At 43.8% G+C, this 21,068-nt stretch overlaps 1 protein-coding gene, 1 long non-coding RNA gene and 1 pseudogene across 2 annotated transcripts; all 3 read left to right on the forward strand.

Moving 5' to 3' along the window:
* The first annotated feature begins 39 nt into the window (after window positions 1-39).
* LOC146967160 (uncharacterized) lies at window positions 40-4,791 on the forward strand. Its single transcript, XR_015034371.1, has 3 exons — window positions 40-126; window positions 222-403; window positions 4,682-4,791. It is a non-coding gene; the product is annotated as an uncharacterized LOC146967160 (long non-coding RNA).
* Window positions 4,792-4,798: 7 nt separating this feature from the next.
* Window positions 4,799-6,760, forward strand: LOC146967161 (NLR family CARD domain-containing protein 3-like). Its single transcript, XM_085762186.1, has 3 exons — window positions 4,799-4,820; window positions 4,892-4,954; window positions 5,070-6,760. The coding sequence occupies exons 1-3, from the start codon at window positions 4,799-4,801 to the stop codon at window positions 6,758-6,760; spliced, it is 1,776 nt and encodes a 591-aa protein (XP_085618312.1).
* A 6,088-nt stretch (window positions 6,761-12,848) lies between these two features.
* LOC146967162 (E3 ubiquitin-protein ligase TRIM35-like) lies at window positions 12,849-15,080 on the forward strand (annotated as a pseudogene).
* The last annotated feature ends 5,988 nt before the right edge of the window (window positions 15,081-21,068 follow it).

A 21,068-nucleotide genomic window follows, 5' to 3' on the forward strand; every position in this document is an offset into this window, starting at 1 on the left:
CTGCAGACAGGAAACGCCAGCTTCCGTTTTCGTGAGGGAGGAAGAAAGCAACAGTTTCTTATATCAGCACCATTGTCAGTGTGTGAATCTGGCAATCACAATCAACAAAACACCGTTTTTATGCAGGTAAGAGTTTCCTTTTCATTTTAATAACCTTGATGGATTATAAACATAATGTCTCTGAAAGATAGTTGACTGTTTGATGTGGTTTGTGTGAACAGATATCAGAGTGTCTGGAAAGACAAAGTCTAAGTCAAAGACACTGTACAGGACAGTGTATTTCTCGTTTCTGAGGCCCTGATGAAAATAAGGAGCATCAACTGATTGGAAACATCTAAGGTTCAAAAAGTTCATGCTCGACGAACAAAGACAATGGAACAAGAAAGTGTTGCCACTGAAACAGGTGAGGTCTTACTGTTGTCATGTCAAACATTTGCTCCTCTGATCATTTCTCAAAGGGAACTAAATCGAAAGCAACTGGACTTGGTTATTTGTCCAGTTGCTTTCGATTTAAAGTTCTTTTGAGATACTATGACCTGGACAAATGAGAATATACACAGCCTCTGATCATTTATTACTGCTTATTTTTGTACTCAAAACTGCTTAACCCTTTATCGGGCAAGTGACTGTGTTTTTGGACACTTAAGCACATATTTCCGCCCCGTGCTCTCTGTCAGTGAGAGCAGAGCCAGTCTACGACGAGCCACCACCGTCCGTGGAAAAAGACGCTCGGTTGGCTCGGCTCACGGTAGTAATTAGATCGATACATCACAACTAATCAAGTTAAGGCCTTGTCCATACGAGCCCGGGTATTTTTGAAACCGGAGTTTTGCTTCGCGTCCACACCAGTGGTGTAATAAAAACACTCCGTACACACGCAACCGTGAAATCCGCTACCAAGTGACGCAATGCACGTGTGGAAGGCTGTTTTAACAGTGGCGTGCACAGACTTTTTGAAGGGCAGGGGCAAAAAGGAAAAAAAAAGGGCACCTAATAGCGCGTCCTCGCCACTGAAGAGGGCACTTTACCACATGTTTTGGCTCCTAGATGTGGCTCCTAGAGGGCACTTTCAGGGCTGCCAAGTTTCAGAAAATGACAAGAGTGAGACTGTAGTGACATGGTACGTTTGGGCGGCGACCACACAGGGCTTGACGCTAAGCTTTTTTCCAAGTAGCACTGTGCTACCATGCTGAAAAATTTAGTAGCACACAACATTTTTTAGTAGCACAATAAAAATTTTGTAGTTTTGGTGAAAATATCATTTTCAAACAAATAAAGTAGATTTAGCCTATAATCCTAACCCTGTAGACTAATTTTTAATGTTTTAACTGGCTCTTTGCCTTAACAAAAATCAGGAAAGACAAACAATGCAAATATGTGTGAGAAAATAGAATATTTATTACAACCAATATTAGTTTTTAGTTTTGCGCTGTATGTGTGTGCATGTGGCCCGGGGGTGGGGGTATTGATGAGCAGTGAACCTATATTTCCCTCAGTATAAAAAGCTGAACATTACATACAGGGCTCTACACTAAGATTTTTTAGGAGCACAATGAAAAATGTTGTAGCAGGCTGTTTAAGCCTTAAATAATGCTGAGGGTCCAACATGACCCATTTTTACATTTGAGAACAGTAAAAACACCAAACATTTTTCCTCAACAACCTGTCACACAAACGGCTCCATGTTGCCCCTGTGTGATGTTCAGGGACAGGTCAGACAGGGAGCTTTGAGGTTGAAGTTTATATGAATGTTGCACTGTGAGACTGTGACCACATGTCAGCTGTTCTCACCGCCAAGCGTTTTTTTTTTTTTTGATAGCTCCGCAGTAGCCTCGGAGGCCACGTACCACCTAAGGGCTTCCTTCACCTGGGGCAGAGCTCCGTGTGAAACAGTAGGAGAGACACAGCCCGAGACCGTGTACCGGAGGAAGAAGCAGGTCGAACGTGCACGGAAAAAAAGCGCTTCGCACCGAATGTGCGCTGCTACGGTGTCGCCTTGGCGTGCATGACGCGCGTCTACCTTGAAAGTAATGTGCGGAAAAGACGTTACATCTGAACGGCCCCGATGTACACAAGCTTTAATCAATGCGGCGGCCAAAATCACCAAACAGGCAGGGGGGGCGGGGCGGGGGGGATACTGCTCACGTTAAACAGCATGCAAAGCGGTGCATGCAGTTTCTGTCCGAGTCGCACTGATGCGACTGAATGCAATTTTTTATTCGCACGGGCTATTATCAACTCGCAAATGCGAGCAAAACTGTCGCACTGTCGAGCCCTGCCACAGGTTGGCGGCGAAAAAAAATTGGTCTTTTTTAACGTCGATTTGGCCTGTTTTAACACGTGTTTTGGCTCCCAAGAGGGCACTTTAGCACACGTTTTGGCTCCTAGAGGGCACTTTAGCACACGTTTTGGCCCCCATGAGGACACTTAGCAGGTGTTTTGGCTCCTAGAGGGCACTTTAGCACACGTTTTGGCTCCCATGAGGGCACTTACGCACGTGTTTTGGCTTCCAAGAGGGCACTTTAACGCGCGTTTTGGCTCCCAGGGGGCACTTTAGCACGCGTTTTTCAACAATTGGGCCACGAGGGGGAGCGACCGCCCCCCCTGTGCACACCACTGTGTTTTAACCAATCAAAATACAGTGGAAACCGCTTGGATCAAAAGGCTTGGGGCGGAATCATTTCTATATATGCTGTTTAAATAATTTGTTATCAAGAAATCCGCTTGTGTTCATTTTTGGTCATTTTATGGATGTAAACATGCGCAAAAACCATTTCAAAACTACGTGTTATTATAGCTTTATTTCATAGTCCAACAATTAAATATTAATTAATTTAATAAAAATGTGTAGCCTATTTATTTTATGTTCGGCGGTGTCCCTTTGACGTGCACTGCTGCAGCAGCCTGCACATGTTGCTGCGCTGTGTCTTGACTCTTGTGCTGTGTGTTGTTGTGTGCTGTGTGCATCACCTGGCTGCTGAGCCACATGACTGTCGGTGCGGCGCAACTCTGGCTGTTGTGTTGTCTGTCAAAACATGTATGAATGAAACATCATATCCACTTTATATCGACCGCGGACGTCACGTATACATTTTCGGCTTTTGGCTCGTTCCGTTCATCTCCGCATAGGCTCTTTTTATCACTACATGACAGCAGTGACCCCCCCCCCCTCCCGTCGTAGCCTACCCGGTCTGACAGTGACATAGGCTATTGCCTGTTCATTCATGAAAATCATCCCGAAAAACTCTCAATCAAACAAGGTGGGGAATAAGAAACTGCGGCGCTACTGTAGTAGTTCTGTCATTTTAAAAACAGCTGATCTGTAGAGTCACTTGTTACTGTAAATGATGCTGTGTGGAAAACAGCTGTGGTTTGTGATTGAGGGTGATTTTGGAGCTGACAAGAGGATCGCCCTGACGACCGTTTCGTTATATTTTTCCTCATCGAAAAACTATACAAATAGCATTTAGATGATGTAAAAAAAATAAATTAAAAAAAAGTGATAAAAATCCACTTTGTCACCTCCATTTTTGCGAGCTCACCTGCAAACCGCTGCAAGCAACCTCTGCAGCTGGCAGTGTTTACATCAGCACGTGTGCAGCTATGACGTAAACGAGTAAAACAATCACGGTTGCAGTGTCCACACGCACCCGGTGAAACCAACCCCGGCCGAAAACCCCACCCTGAACTCCGGTTTCAAAAAACCACGTTTTCAGGGTTCCAAAAGCGCGGTTGCATGTGGACAGGACATACAACCGGGAACATATGTTCACGGTTTCAAAAATACCCGGGCTCGTGTGGACTAGGCCTAAGTGAAATAAGTGAAAATACGGCATGAAAAATGCAGTGACCATATTTGATCATACACCCGTTTATGGTAAACACTGGAAGTGTCTGTTTTTGGACATATGCCCTCTAAGTGCATTTCCCTCACAAATAAGGCAATAAAACTTAGTAAAGTATGTTTTAATGTTGCCTAAAGTTTTTATATAACAGTATATATACTAGTTATATATATAACAGTGATTTAGAGAGAATTTTAGACATTTTGAAGCTATAAACAGTTTAGTTCAGTTTATGACCTTATAAACAGTTGTGTAAATTCTTTAGATTAATTCATGTTGTCTAAGGTTTTTATATAATTCAGATAATAATAATAATTCCAAAGGGTTAATTTTTTTTATTATTATTATTATTGCCATACATACATATTATATAATGTAAGTGTTTGAGTAGCCTACTGCTGTTCTGTAAAATTTTCTGTTTACAATTTATAAGCCGTAGGGCCTACATGTTCTAAAACTTAATAATTCTTGCACTTTATGTGTTTTTCTTATATTTTCTATACATACACTTACTATGTATTAGAGCAACATTGCGGAGTTTCAGCTCAGTGCTTCCACCATCTGGTTGTAAGTGAGTAACTGTGTTCAGGGAGTAACTGTGAGTGTGAGTGAGTAACTGTGTTCGAGTAACTGTATGATTGTGAGTAGGCTGTGTGAGTAATACAGTATGTACTTAAATGTATTTCAACATTTAGAGACTCCGATTACAATTGATTGTTCGAGAAACAATGTCCTAGAATAACAATCTAAGGTTGAAATTTTGAATTTCAAAGTATGTCAATGAGTGCCCTATAAAGGGTTAAACTGAGTTTTTATTTTTATTTTTTGCCCCACAGAGTCAGTTTCCTCTCTTCGCTTCTGTCCCAGTATCAGTGCTCAGAGTGGTGGCTGTGTGGTCACTCCCTCCTTTAATAATTCTATCTGTAAAACCATAAACATCAGTGTCATCACCTATGCAGACCAAGAACAAGGTAGGTACTATATCAAATGTGTGAGTACCGGAGAGTCTGGTTTGGGCGATGCTTACCTCTTTTCTTTTTTTGCAGGTTCATTAAAAGAAGCTCTAAACCTTGACAGTGAAAACAACAATGAGGTTCTGCAGCCTCAAAGTGAGCCGTTCTTAAAGCCCATTACCTTCTCACATGTAGTGTCCAACATATCGCCAGAACATCTTGATAAACTTGAAAACCTAAATAACCTCCCAATGTTTTTTTTCTCCTTCAGACAAGAAAGTCCCACACTGTCAACAGAGACTGAAAGTGACTCTGAAGAAAAGGTTCAGCCATTTGCACGACAAAACCAACAAAACCAACAAAACCAACAAAATCTCTCTCAATAAAATCTACACAGAGCTCTATGTCACCGAGGGAGGAAATGCTGTTTCCAAGAAGCAAGTGGCCCAGGAGCAATCAATCCACTGCAATCAGCTCTTTGTTTCTCCACCTGAGCAAGAATGCCAGATAAGGACCGTGATCACATGGGGAGTAGCTGGCATTGGAAAAACAGTATCTACCAATAAGTTCACCTTGGACTGGGCTGAGGAGAGAGCAAACACTGACCTGGAATTCGTATTCCCCCTCTCTTTCCGAGAGCTGAATCTGATGAAAAAGAAAATGTGGAGTCTTGTGGAGCTTCTCAGTGTCTTATTCCCTGAGACAAAAGACACAGGAATCTTAATGAACGGTCAGTCAAAAATGCTCTTCATCCTGGACGGACTGGACGAGAGCCGTCTGAATTTGGACTTCCACAACAGTGAAATAATGTCTGATGTGACTCAGCCAACCGAAATTGCTGTTCTTCTGACCAACCTCATCAGAGGGCGACTGCTTCCTCTGAGTCTTGTTTGGATAACATCCCGTCCAGATGCTTCCGGTCAGATCCCTGCGGACTGCATCGATCTTGTGACTGAGGTCAGAGGGTTCAACAACCTGCAAAAAGAAGAGTACTTCAGGAGGAAAATCGGTGACACGCGTTTGGCAAACAGGGTAATCGCGCATGTGAAATCCTGCAGGAGTCTTCACATCATGTGCCACATACCGATCTTCTGCTGGATGGCGGCGAGCATTCTTGAGAAGAAGTTGGCAACGATGGACTGTGAAGACACGCCAAAGACCCTCACCGAAATGTACATACTCTTCTTGTTTCTGTACATGGAGACCATGGAGAAGAGATTGACCGGAAGAAGAGAGTCAAACGTTGCATACGCGACGGTGAGAGATAATCTCATCTCGCTGGGTAAACTGGCGTTCAAAGAGCTCAAAAAAGGCCAACGGATCTTCTGCGAGAGCGACCACAAACTATACGGTATAGACGTCACGCAAGCTTCAATGTTCTCGGGAATCTACACGCAAATCTTCAACGAAGAGCCCACAGTGTGCGAGGATGGCTCCATGAAGATGTTCTGCTTCATCCATCTGAGCGTTCAGGAGTTCTTTGCGGCGTTGTACGTCTCCCTCATGTTCCACAACGACAACATCAACGTCTTGGTCAAGAAGTGGTCCATATCAAGGCGCTTCCTGTCCTCAGAGGTCATCCTCTACAAAAAAGCAGTGAAAAAAGCTTTGCGGTGTCCAAACGGAGAGTTGGACATATTTTTGCGCTTCCTCCTCGGCCTGTCTCTGGAGTCCAATCAGAAACTGTTGAAGGCGAAGCATCTGATGACCAACAACAGATCGAACCAAAGGACAAGAACGGAGATCATTAAACACATCAAGGAGGAGAGGATCAGGTCAACTCTGTCCCCAGACCGATGCCTCAATCTCATCCACTGCCTGAATGAGCTGAACGACCACTCCCTTGTGTTACTGACTTCAGAGGAGGAACTGAGCGTGTTCGAGCTGAGCAACTACGCCAGGTCTGAGGAGGCGCTTCGGATGCTGCTGCCTGCTGTGAAAACCGCCCAAGTGGCAAAGTAAGTGTTTTTATAAGCTCCTGATATTAAAGATAAATGACTTCACATCTTCTTGTTGCTAAACATTTGGACAATCCTTGACAACAGTTCTTCACAACATTCATCTTTCGTGTGCTGTATTTCTTATTGCAGTCTAAACTTGTTGTAATGTGAATATGATGTGTATGTATGTGATTCCAGTCGCTCTTTTCTTCCCATTTGTATTGGTTTAGCATGGCTGACATTGTTCCTGCTGCCGCTGTTTACCTGTTGTGGAAGTCCCACAAGTGCAGTACGTCAAGCCAGCTTTGCTCTGCCGGACCAGCAGAGTTGTATTACATTTCCATGATTTCAGTAGTTGTCATAGTTACACATAGATTACAGCAGCCGGTCAGCGCTGAGCGATGAGTGACTTACGGCCAGAGAGTTGGGATTTCTCATCTCGAGCGTCGCTCCGTCGCTGTCACTCAGAGCCCCAGCGATTTTTCGCCTGAGCGATTTAACGCTCAATCGCTCGTTTGCATTGACTTAACATGTAAACTTGTCGCCAGCGAGAACAACAAAAGGTCCGGTGTGAACGCAGCTTAAGGGGAGTCTCTGTGGGAATTCTGAAGGTGGTTACTAGGGCAACATAACTTAGCAACATTGTCAAGCAACATAGTAACAGTTACGGGAAGTGAAGTAGCTACTGTAGAGACGCGAGTTAGACATGAAAATAAAAACTCTCAGATAAACTGAAACTTTGAATCAAGCCCATCCTTATGACTTGAAGTTATCACAAGTACGATGCTGCTTAGACAAAACAAATGAATACACGCTGCCAGAGCAGCTCTGCTGTATCTTTCCTGTTTAAGCGGCAGTGTTGCCAACTTAGCGACTTTCTCGCTACACCTGGCGACTTTCCAAACCCTCTTGGCGAGTTTTTTTGTCAAAAGTGACTAGCGACAAATCTAGTGACTTTTTCCGGTGTTGTTACAAAGGTTTCTGGTTTAGAGACTTGGACCTGAAAGCACGTTATCACTGCCGTCCCAAATCACTCAACGGCGGTCAGTCACACGTGGATCAACTATAAGACCATGGTCACACAGTAGTGTCACGGAGCTGTCTCCGCTGCGGCCAGAGATCCGCACCGTTGCCTTACTTTGGAGTTGGCAACACTGTTAAGCGGCGCCATCCTCACAGCTGATGCACACGTTGCACTGTTGAATGAGCTTCTCTCACTGGGATCGCGCTGCGTAACTGGCCCATACTCTAAGGGCCAGATTTACTAAGGTCCCAGATAACGGGCACTAAATTGTTTGCACCCGCTAAAATATTGCGTGTTTGGTTAGCGCACGCAAAACAGGTGATCTACTAAGAGTAACCCGCTAAATGAAAACACGTGCAAACCACAATATGTAAATGAGGGTTTTGCGCGTGGTAATCGTTTCCGCCATGGAGAGAGTGGACAGAGAGCTGGATGGATGAAGGGACAGAATGACATTTGATCCGATGCATACAATGACAGCATGTGTGTTCATCTCTCTCTGTTTAGATTAATAAACACAAATCGCTACAGGGCCCAACTCGTCATATAGTGACGAACAGTCAGCAGCTGCAGCGACAATCACACACCTATAATATGTGTGTGCCGCGGCTGCCGCCCATGATCCAGTGGATTAATAGAGAGCTCAGGTGGGACACACGGATCTAACGCTCTGACCACTGACCAGAGGGATCAAAGACGGGTGAAGGCAGCGGTGACGTCTCTCAGTCCGGGACCGGGACTGAGAGACGGAGCTGAGCAGCCAGGTACTGGAGAGGAGAGGAACGGAGTGCACTGCAGGACAGACGTGCGTAACGGCGCGTAAAAGACTTTTAACGCAGCTGAAAAACTGTTACAGAATTACCCAGACGTGAGGAAATGCAGAGATGTAAGATCACGGGGCTCTGACAGGTATCAAACCAATAAACGCATAAGTTTTGGCAAAGTTGTATCAGTTAGTACATGGTTTTCAGACGTGGTAAATAAAGACGCAAAAACAGCCACCGCAATCTCTTCCTGGTTTGGTAAATCACATTGCGCGCGCTAAATAAATCGATTTGCATCTACTCCTCCCAGTATTCTGCACGTTCTGGCTGAAACGCCCATATTTACATATTCATCAAGGCAAACACGCTAAATGGATTGCACGTGCTATTTTGCCCGTTTGAGAGACGCAATCCTCGGTGCGTCCAGTTAGTAGATCAGGTTCCACAGGTGTTTGCGCATGCAATCACGTTTGCAGTTGCACACGTTTTAATACACGCAAACCTTAAGTAAATCCGGCCCTAAGTCCATTTGTGTAGCGTTAATAGATCCATGCGTTTGCCGCAACTATGACAGCTACCGAAACCATGGAAACGTAAATATACAATTCCACCAGAAAAGCATAACTGGCTTCTGTTTGTGAAGTTCTGAAAAAGGCGGATAGAGAGACAATCATGTCCTGGCTAACCTCAGTGTCACTAGCTTCAGTAACTAATTGTAATCTACAGCCAACAACAACTTTTCTTATGCATGAAGCTAGTTAGCTAGCTAGCTACGTTTTAATATCTCAATTTTGTTTTCCAGAGTGCAGGGTGCACTGCCAGGTCCACAACAGCTTCCAAAAGTAGAAATAGATGTTCCCAAATATGTGGAAAACCTTCAGGTCCCAGTCTTGAGGAAGATGGAGAGCATCAGAAAACATGGTAAGTTCACAGGCATAAAAAGCCATGAAACAATTAACCTTTAACCTCTGGCCACGAAAATCAGTAGCCTACAGAAATATGTTTGTTTTGTCCTGATGTTTGATCAATAGCTCCAGTGGATATGGACGCCAACTCTGCATCTCCTCAGCCCTTTGTGTCTGATGATGTGACCATGGCAACAGTCACAGATACCAGGCAGAAGAATCCTGAAAACCCACCACCCATTCACTCACAGGGGTGTAGAGATGATGAGGAGGAGGAAGATATGTGGGCACTGCCTGGCACGGGAACGGACGTAGAGATGTTAAGTTCATATTAGAATCATTTTAGCCATTGTAACTACTAGTTGCTCTAGGCAATGTCTGTCAGTCTTTGCTCAATCACTTTGGTCCAGACTGAAATATAATACAAGGAATACCTATTAGAGATTATTACTAGAGCTGTAATTTGTGGTGAATGCTCAATGCTCAAATAGTAAATATAAACGCAAGCACATCAGCAACAGTTAGCTTTGTCATTGTTAGTGTGGATATCAATAGACAATCTTAAAATATCTTCCAGGTGTTGTGTTTTATACATATTTTTAGTGTTTGTAATTGTTTGAATAAAAAAAAAAAAAAATTAATTAATTAAAATTGATTTTTTTAATTATTATTATTATTATTATTCATTGTAAAGCGACCGTGGGTTTGAAAGGCGCTATATAAATTGATGTTATTATTAGCTATTATTTATATGAAATGCTGGTATATTACTAGTTAACGCATTTTACCACTGCACACAGAAGCACATCTAAGCACTGAACATTATTTGTTAAAAAAGAGATACGCTCCCTTGTACTAGAAGTTGCTTGAAAAAAGTCAAATGATGACAATGTTTAGTTATGTAAAAGGAAAGATGAATGACTGAAATGCTGAATAACTGTTCTATTCTTGAGTAATGACAAAAATCTATGTATCATTTGCCAATAAAGGACATCTAAATATGTTGCTACTGGTTTTTTGAAACAGACGATCATTTCATAGAAAATTAAACAGTCATTAAAAGTGGTGGTTCATACAAGAATGTCATTTTAAGACATTTCATTTTAAGTTTCATGACAGTGCACTGTAAAAACATCTCTCAAAACCTTTTTCCTAAAACAACATAAAAAAAAATTACTGTAGCTAAGCGAGCACTACGGAAAAACACATACAAACATGTAGAGTAGCTATTAACCAGTAAGAAGGAAGGTAAAGTTTCTTTATATATTAGGGGGGCTGTTTTGCCTTTAGGCTAATGGACAGCACAGTAGAGAGAGAGACAGGAAATGTGGAGGCAGAGAGAGGGGGAATGACATGCAGGAAAGGGCCGCTCGATGCGGGATTCGAACCGGGGCTGTCTGCAGCAAGGACTGTAGCAGCAACATGGTAACTAACTGCACTGTAACAAGGTGCATCTCATCTTAGTTTGTTGTTTTCGTAGATAGCATCATGTTGAAGACAGACCAATAATGAACAGAAAGACAGAGATCAGTGTCCCAAGCCTGGATTAATTCTTGAATTGTGGTAAAATGCACTAGTGTGGTGTGCATTGTGTGTGTGTGACTGTGTGTGTGTTATGAAAGATGACAAATGATATTTGTCTCTCGCCTGAACTAAACCGAGATATCCAGGGAATAGGTTAGTGTTTTCCCTACCAGTCCATATTGTGAAACTGATTAATTGCCTGAGATCGCTGGGACCGTCTTTCTGCACTCTGATGTTATCCATATGGAGGATAGCCCCTTCAGAAAATGGAAAAAGGCAGATGAAGATGCCACACAAGTTGATGTGGACAGGTTAAAAAGAAAATCAACTTAAATTTCACTTATCTGAAAATCAAAACCAACAACATCATCCGGGGGTTTTCACCCAAGGACCTTTTAAATGTCAATATAGCCTAACGTAAACAGGAATTATAAGGCACAAAAGTTACACAAAGGAATGGCAGGAGACATCGTGCAGCGTTACACAAAGACAGTCCAAGTTTTTATTTCATTGATCAAAGTGAGTTAATACCATTAGGTTAAAAGTCTAATGGATCTTGCTTGTAGCTGAGGCTCAGCAGTAGTGAGGGGGTAAGAAACACAACAAAACCTTACAAAGTAAATAAATTAAAGGTCTATTTGTTAAAGTCCAATAACTGCACATTATCAGACTCTAAGGAGAGCTAAAACAACAAGCTGCAGACCCTGCTAGGGCGCAAACGGCCATGCCCAGGAAGTGAGAGACAGGTGGAGGAACACAGCCTCGTTTTATGTCTTTGTCTGCCGGTTAACTGATATGCAAATGAGCCAGGTAGGGTGCAGCACAGCAGATTCACTTGCATGGAGCAGTGGCCCATCATACTTACACGTATTTTCAAGCTATACAACCTAAGGAGAAGTTTGACTCACTCGTAGCTACAGAGGCAGATGGATAACACTGGGCTGCAGACATAACTAAGACTAATAGGTAGGCTAATTTGGATGTCTCTGTTTCTGTTTCTGGGAGAATTTATAAGGTAACTATAATCCAATTTGCTTTATTGTAGAAATTATGATTGCTATAAAACTTGTAAGCACTCAAGTCAGAGCCAAACTAAACCTTGAAGGTTAATGTTCATTAGCCTAAATTGGTAGGCTATTAAAGAGAAACTACGCAAGTCTGGTAACTTTACCCTCCTCCTGGCCGTGTGCATTTGTTTATAAGAAGCCGGTGAGAAAGCAATCCATGGAGCCGTAGATAACGTTGACATGTGGCCTATATTTGTGTAGTTGTGTGTCATAAACAAGAGATTATGGTCAAAAGTTATTCTGAAGAGAAGATTTTAAACATTTACTGGGACTACACAAGTAAATTGTGTGACAGGAGTCAGAAACCAACACTTTTTGGAGTAACCTGTGAAAATGTTATTTCTGATTAACACTAAACTACCCCTGTAAAAGATAAATGACACTGTGGATGTTATTTCTGCAAAGTGTAACTTGATTAACTATTCTCAGTGTAGTAGTGTGAAATATGAACTTTTCCAAAGTTGAATTGACTCTGAAAGTTCAACTCTATGTTCAGTTTAAATTTTACTCTCTGTAGATAAGGACCATGCTCACTGAGTTAGTGTTAAAATTGACTTTTGTAGTGTTATATTAATACTGGATGCAGCTTTTACTGCACTGGTGCTTTTAAATTATACTCACATGAAGTCCACATCAAAATTATAATAATTCCATATAGGCTAATGGTACATTTTGACGATGAAAACCATATATCTAGCCTATATAAATATAGAGAGATTTTATTTATTTATTTATTCATATAGATGATGCTACTTTTTTTATATATATATATTTCACAGACAGTTAATTGCTGATCAAATTATTGTTCACTTGCAGAGAGTCAAGAATGACAACATCTGTGCGAAAGGAAAAAGTACTGAAAGATCACCTGGATGAGTTGACTGATCCTGAGCTGAAGAAATTTCAGTGGTTCTCGGTCCAAAATGAGAGAGAAGGATGTCGACCCATCCCGAAGTCCCAGCTGCAGGGAGCTACCAGAGTGGAAACAGTGGACATACTGTACTGGTGCAGGTTTATGGGGAAGAGGGTGCTGTGGAGACAACACTGGACATTTTCATGAGAATGAACCGTAATGACCTTGTATCACAGTTGACACAAGGTAAAGTGTTATAGTCGGCTGTTTCCTTCCTGTATGTTAACCTATGAGCAGTGCACAGTGCTTGTCCGTCCACAATTTAACTTTATTCAAGAATAATTTTTCTCCATTCAGTTGTGCTGTCCTTGTGTTATTTTGTTGTAACTTGTAACTGAGTGTCACACTCTGCTATTCTTAACTTTAAAAAAGAATTATAATTCAATAGCATGTTTGTTTGATTTACAGCCATAGACCCACCTGTGAAACAGCTACCAACCTCTACTGTGAGAGAGACAAAGAGAGATCTAGATTCAGCATCCACTGACGACAATTCGTGTCCAATTTGTCAGTGTATTTTCACTGATCCTGTGGTGCTGCCGTGCGGCCACAGCTTCTGTAAGGCCTGTATACACCGATCCTGGCAGGGTAAAATCTCTCGGAAATGCCCACTCTGCCAGCAGGTCCACCGTGTTCGCAATCCTCCAATTAATTTTGTCCTAAAGAGTTTAATTGAAGCTTACATAGCCAGAGATCAGGTCGATCCATCAGGAGGACACAGAAATGACTCATATCAGGTGAGGTCACTTTAAATATGAATACGAATACGAATACGAATACGAATACGAATACGAATACAAATACAAATACAAATACAAATTACTTTATTAATCCTCAAAGGGAAATTCATTTACTGTAAACTTTGTTTAGTATTGTGGCAAATTGTACCAGTCAGTGCTAAATCACTTTAATTCTGCTTTTATTAATTCGACATTGTGGTACAGTTTGTGCAACCTTTGAGTCAATATTGGAGGATCTGTTTCTTCATGAAATTCAAGGGAGTTTTTTCCCCCCAGACTTCACTCAAAGAGAAGAAGAAAGATTTTGAAAAAATCAAGCGGTTCTGTGAATCATCAATTGAACAGATTAAGGTTTGTCAGCAGCTGTGCAGTTCTAAACATGAAGAAGTAGATAATACAGTAGACAATAGGATGACCCCTTGTTCTTACTGTGATTCACAGATTCAGAGCCGTGACACTGAGGAGAAGATCAAGAAGAACTTTCAGGAGCTTCGCCACTTTCTTGATAGAGAAGAAGAAGCTAGATTAACGGCGTTAAAAAATGAAGAGACTGAGAAGATTTGTATGATGGAAAAGATCACAGAGATGAGCGGAGTCACATTCTCACTAACCGACATTGTGAAAGATGTGGAAGACTTACAGGCTAACAACTCGTCCATACAGGTATTGATTAAAAATCAGGAAGGGTTTGATTTATACAATGAGATCTGAAGCCTCCTCATGCATTTGTTGTTTTATTTACAGACCTTTAAGACTAAAATGGAAAGGTACGTATTATTAATCCCTCACTCCTTCTGTAAATTATCCAGATTTTGTCCATATAGAGAGACAATCATATCCATATATTCAGGCAGCCTCTGTACCACTAGCTTCAGTAACTCATTTTAATCTACAGCCAACAACGACTTCTCTGCTGCTGTTATCGTATCCACAGAGGAAGTCATTTAGCTATCCCTGTTTTGATGTCTTGATTTTTCCCTTAGAGCGCAGGGTGCACTGCCAGATCCACAGGGGCTTCCAGAGATACTAATAGATGTTCCCAAACACTTGGAAAACCTTCAGGTCCAAGTCTGGAAGAAGATGGAGAGCATCATAAAACATGGTAAGTTTACAGGCATAAAAAAAACATGAAATAATTTACATTGAACCTCTGGCCAGGAAAGTCAGTAGCCTACAGAAATATTTTTGTTTTGTCCTAAATGTTTGATCAATAGCTCCAATGGATATGGACGCCAACTCTGCATCTCCTCAGCCCTCTTTGTCTGATGATATGACCATGCCAACAGTCACAGATAACAGACAGAATAATCCTGAAAACCCACCACCTATTCATTCACAGGAGTATGGGACGGATGTGGGAAACAATAGCAGGTGGCTGACTGATGATGAGGAGGAGGAAGACTAGGCGTATGTGGACACTGCCTGGCTCAGGAGGAGACGTAGAGGCCTTATAATATAATTATAATATGATATTAAAACTGCATAGTACTTTTCTATTAAGTTGATATTTAACTGATTCCAGCCATTATTAGCCATTAATGCCAGTAGCTCTAGGGCTAGCAATGTCTGTCAGGCCTAATCACTTTGGTCCAGACTGAAACAAAGAATACCTGTAAAACTATTAAGTTGCTTTGGAAAAGTCAAATGATTATAACATTATGTAAAAAATGCATGAATAAAATTCTGAATAACTGTATTATTCTTGTGTATCAATCAATCAATCAATCAATCAATCAATCAATCAATCAATCAATCAATCAATCAATCAATCAATCAATCAATCAATCAATCAATCAATCATTTGCCAATAAAGGAAATCTAAACATGTTGTTGCTGGTTTTTGAAACAGAAGATCATTTCATAGAAAATGAAACTGTCACTAAAAGTTGTGGTTCATACAAGAACTTCATGCAAATATTGTGCAGACAGGAAACGCCAACTTCCGTTTTTGTGAGCTTTAACCAGGGAGGAAGAAGGCAACTGTTGCTTATATCAGCACTGTTGTCAGTGTGTGAATCAGATGGCAATCACAGCCGTCACCCAAAACACTTGTTTTAAGGCAGGTAAGAGTTTCCTTTGCATTTTTTTTTTTTTTATTTTTTTTAAAGTATATTTTTTGGCTTTTTCATGCCTTTATTCGATAGGACAGTTGAGAGTGTGACAGGAAATGGGAGGCAGAGATGGGGGGAATGACATGCAGGATAGGGCCGTCCGACGCGGGACTCGAACCGGGGCCGCCTGCAGCGAGGACTATAGCCTCAACACATGGGGCGGGTGCTCTACCAACTGAGCTAAACACCGCCCCTCCTTTGCATTTTAATAACCTTGATAGATTATAAACATCATGGGCCCTAGTTTGGTGGCGCAGTGCAGGTGGCGCAAGGTAGCGCAGCCGGTCTAATGCAAGTTTCGACCAGCGCAGCCTAGCGCAAAGTCAGATTGGAAGATTGGCAGATCGCGCTGCGCTGAGATAGGCGTGGCCGCGCAGCAGGGGGAGGCGTCACAGATTCAGCTTGGTGCAGTGGAAGTTTTGTGCGAAAATGTCCCGCCGAGGTTGCGCTGAAAGCTCGCCACCTCCAACCAGGTCTACTCTCAGCGCAGGGCGGAGCGCAGCAGGTGCAGTGCAAGTTTGGCTGACTGACCTGCAGTGCACACACGTCACCAAGACCTCACAGGCAGATTTACACAGTTCCAGGCACATTTCAATGCAATAAATATCCACAATAACCACTATTTAATGCAACTAATGGAATCAACACGTGAATTTATATCTATATAGATTGTCCCGTCACATCTGACGTCAGATCAAAGCAGAGATCAAAGGCTGTCGGTGCGTAAAGGAAACTCCACCTGAATTAACACAGCAGGGACGAACTGGCACTGAAAAGCAGCTGTGGATGTCCCAAGCAGGACTGAGGGTGGATGACTGCATGTCGCTGCCGTGTTGAGATACCACTCTGCCCTTGTGATGATCGCTTTATTTATTTATTTACTTATTAATTCATTAGCGCAAGCGACCGCATCACGCAGCGGTATTGAAAAACAAAACACAAATCTTCATCTCTCTTAGTCCACCACAACAGCCTCGGTATCAGATAGTCAGTATATAGCCTACTACAGTATACTCAGCATCTCTATCACAGAAAAAAAAGAAAAAAAAAGAGACGGACAGAGAGAGAGAGAGAGAGAGAGAGAGAGAGAGAGAGAGAGAGAGAGAGAGAGAGAGAGCGTCCTTTACGCTGATTTCATCCCGCATGGTGTTTATGTTGTGATTAGTGTAGCCTACACCTCTCATCTTGCTTACACAGGGTTTGAATAAATGTGAGTTTCTTTATTAGTTTATTAGTTGTTGTTTCTTATGTAATAAAACACGGAATGTCCAGACACAGGTAAGTTGTTACTTCTGACTTTATCCAGGAGCTCTCGGGTTCATGTACACAGCATACAGGTGAAGACTCACGTAAAAGCCCCTCCCACTGCCCTAACACCCACTAGAGTAAACATCAACAGCTACGTTACGACAGCCGTAAAGCAGAGTACCGTAAACACTCTAATACTCTGACATCTCCCCTTTTTAGTTCTACTTTCCTCAATAAAGTAAACAGATAGACATTCTGTAAAGAACAATGCTATTCTGTAGCAATAAGCAGGACCACATTAAACATCCTGTGAAATGTAAACAATGTCATTCTTCATTAAATATCAATAAACGACATTCAACCCTTGGTCTGTCTTCTGTAGTACTTATATTCAATAAACCTTTAGATTATCAAACGATTATCAAATTACTTTTCACTATAAGATAACAGTTTGCATTCCTGAACTCTTTTGATATTAAAACACATCAGTTTACAACATTCTATGGAACTCTTTTTCTTTTTATGTGGCTTTACCACCTGGAACTCTTTTATGTGGTTTAAAGGTTACCACACCTGGAACTCTTTTCCCTTCTTCCCCCCCAAAGGCCATGAGTGTGAGGACATGTTAACTCACAAGTCCAGTCTGATGACTGGCTTAGAGATCCGTCCAGACCTGGTCTGTGACAGATTTTCAGCACCAGCATGCATGCTGACACTGGAGTCCCCCTGCTGTCGATTGATGTCCGTGCAAACAGGTAAGACAGGTGCTTTGCCTCCGGGCGGCTGTGGAGCAGGCATCTCCTGCAGGTGGCGCCGGTTGCGCCTGAGTCTTGCCCCCTGCTGCGTCTGGATGATGTAAGAGCGTGGCGTGACACTCTCAGCGGTCACAACTGCAGGAGCTGTCCAGGATTTCTGGTGGTCCAGCTTGGTGAGGACGTTACCACCAGGCTGAAGTGGGGGTAGGGGTCTGGCCCCATGGCGTTGGTTGTAGTAGAAGGCTTGCTTCTTCTTCTCTGCCTCGTCCTTCTGCCTGATGCGCTGCCCGTCGGGCCATGAGGGCTGCAGGTTTCTCTGGAGGGTAGGCAGTGTCGTTCGAATCTTCCGGCCCATTAGTAGTTCAGCTGGGCTGACTCCAGTTGTGCTGCATGGTGTTGACCTGTAGCACATGAGTGCGATGAGAGGGTCGTTCTGTTTCAATATTCGCTTTGCGGTCTGCACCGCCCTCTCTGCGTGACCGTTGCTTTGTGCGTTGTGTGGGCTTCAAAGTCAAGCTCACGGGCGTGGTCTTGAAACTCTGTGCTTGTGAACTGCGGCCCGTTGTCGCTGACGACCACATCTGGAATGCCATAGCGGGCGCTATGGCATTCCAGAGAGACATGAGCACTTGTTGTTGTTTTCATGTGCAATATCTCGATGTATCTCGAGTAGTAGTCTGAGATGATTAAGTAGTTCTGTTTATTATGTTCACATAGGTCCAGAGCTATGCGCTGCCAGGGGGGCGACCGCCATTCCGAAGGACCGCCATTCCGACGGTCTGCCAGTCCGAAAATTCCCGAAGGTCCGTCATTTCGAACTTCCCGAGGGGCCGCCGTTCCGAATGTGTTTTATTTTGAAAATTGACCGGATTCTCTCGTGGTTTGACTTCCTGCCCGGCTTGACACGACGCGCCGCAGGGACAGCCTCCAAAGTTTCACCCAGGTGCGAGTCTGATGCATTACATCCATGGTCTGATGCAGCCGCGGCACTCCTGCTGAAAATAAATGTCCTTGCTCTGTGCTTTGGTTAGGTTTAGGCAATGTAGAAAGGAGTTGGTTAAGTTTAGTAAAAAGGTTAGGTAGAGGCCAATAAAATCGCAGTTAATATGTATCTCCCCCGGGAGTCGAACCCTGATCCACCGCGTCAAAAGCAGATGCTCTGACCACTACGCTACCACTGCAATTCTGCTTCTTCACTCTGTGCCGTAAACCATTCAAGATTTTTTCAGGTTCGGAATGTTACCCTTTTTTTCAGGTTCGTAATGGCACCCTTTTCCCATAAATAATTAAGGGTCGCCATTCCGACAAATTAAAGTAAACGTTCGGAGTGGCGGCCCTTCGGAATGGCACCCTGGAACCGCGCTGCCATGGTCTGTCGGGGAGCGGGGTAGAGATCAACGGCTCCTTCTGCTGTGCTCTTCTCAACTCACAGAAGGACTGACATGACAACACCTTGTGTTTCAGTTGTGAGGAAATGCCGGGCCACCAGACAGCGGCGTTTGCCCTGTCCCGACACTTTGAGAGCCCTTGATGTCCGTCGTGGATTCTCTCAAGGATGTCTGCCCTCAGCGTCCCTGGTATCACGATGCGGCTTCCTCTCACGACCATCCCGCCATACTCTGAAAGTTCATCTCTCATAGAGAAGTACTCACGTATGTTACTTGGTACTTGGCATGCGTGTTCTGGCCAGCCGGACCTGATGTACCTGATCACTGTCTGCAGCTTCTCATCAGCCGCAGTAGCTGCTCGGATGTTGTCCATCTTTTGCGGGGTAGCTGGCACGCTGTCCATGACTGCTGCAATGTAGCACTCGACCTCAGAGTGTGTGTCTCTCCCGTCCTCCGCGTGGCTCAGAGGGCTCCGTGACAGTGTGTCTGCCACAACGAGGGTCTTCCCCGGCGCATACGCAGCCACTGGCTTAAAGCGCATGAGCCGCATAAGAAGTCTCTGGCACCTTAATGGAACGTTGTCTAAGTCCTTACTGTTCATTAGTGGGACCAGGGGCTTGTGGTCTGTTCAAAACTCTCAAGGCCGTAGAGGTATTTTTCAAACCGTTCACAGGCCCAGACACTCGCCAGGCACTCTTTCTCAATCTGCGCGTATCTGGTCTCTGCGTCGGTCAGCCTCCTTGAGCAGTATGCGACTGGTTTCCAGTTTTGTCCATGGAGCTGCAACAGCACGCCACCGAGCCCATAGCTGCTTGCATCAGCTGAGACAGCGGTGGGTCTGTTGACGTCATAAAACACTAACACTGGCGATGTCATCAGTAGCTCTTTTAGCTTCTCAAAAGCTGTGTGTTGTGCTGGACCCCAGGTCCAAGCTGTCTTGGACCGGAGCAGCTCGTACAGTGGCTGGCCCACTGTGGACAGGTTCGGCACATATTTACCGAGATAGTTCACCATGCCCAGGATACGTTTGAGCTCGTGGACGTTCTCTGATGCAGCAAGCTCCCGGATTGCTCGCACGCCTGTGGCATCGACCACCTGGCCCAGGAAGTTGAGCTGCTCTTGTCTGAGCTTACACTTTTCCTTATTGAGCTTGAGCCCAGCAGACTTGACTCTCTCCAGGACCTTCTGGAGATGGAGGTCGTGCTCTTCCATGTCCTTTCCATACACAACAATGTCATCCATGTAAACTGAGACGCCCTGTAGGCCTTGAAGTGTCTCCGACATTTTCCTTTGGAAAATTTCTGGGGCGCTCGTTATCCCGAACGGTAAGCGCCGGAAACAGTACCTGCCAAATGGCGTAATGAATGTGGTGAGTAGGCTACTCTCACTGTGCAGAGGAATCTGGAAGAACCCAGAGGCTGCATCAAGGCTGGAGAACACCGTTGCCCCACACAGCTCCGCTGTAATCTCCTCTGGTGTAGGTAAGATGAATCTCTCTCTCTTTACCTGTTCATTTAGTTTCTTAAGATCCACACATATACGAACCTTTCCGTTCTTTTTGAGCACGGGCACCATGGGGGCGCACCAATCGGTTGGCTGGGTTACCTCCTCTATGATGCCGTACTCCTCCATGCGGCGCAGCTCCTCCCTGACCTTGGACGTCAGCGGTATTGGGACGTCAGCGGTATTGGGACCCTGCGCGCAGTCTGCACCGCGTACGGGGTGGCGTTGTCCTTGAGCTGTATCCTCACAGGCTCCGTCTTGAGCGTGCCATGCTCTCCAAAGGCACCATGGACCTCCTCGATCCGTTTCACGAGGCCCATCTCAGCTGCAGTGGATCTACTGATTAAGTTGTTGACAGACTTTCCTCTAATAACATACACTGGGAATG

The sequence above is a fragment of the Trachurus japonicus genome, chromosome 19 (genome assembly GCF_045865225.1).
Source record: "Trachurus japonicus isolate A0001 chromosome 19, Traja_1.0".
NCBI lineage: Eukaryota > Metazoa > Chordata > Actinopteri > Carangiformes > Carangidae > Trachurus > Trachurus japonicus.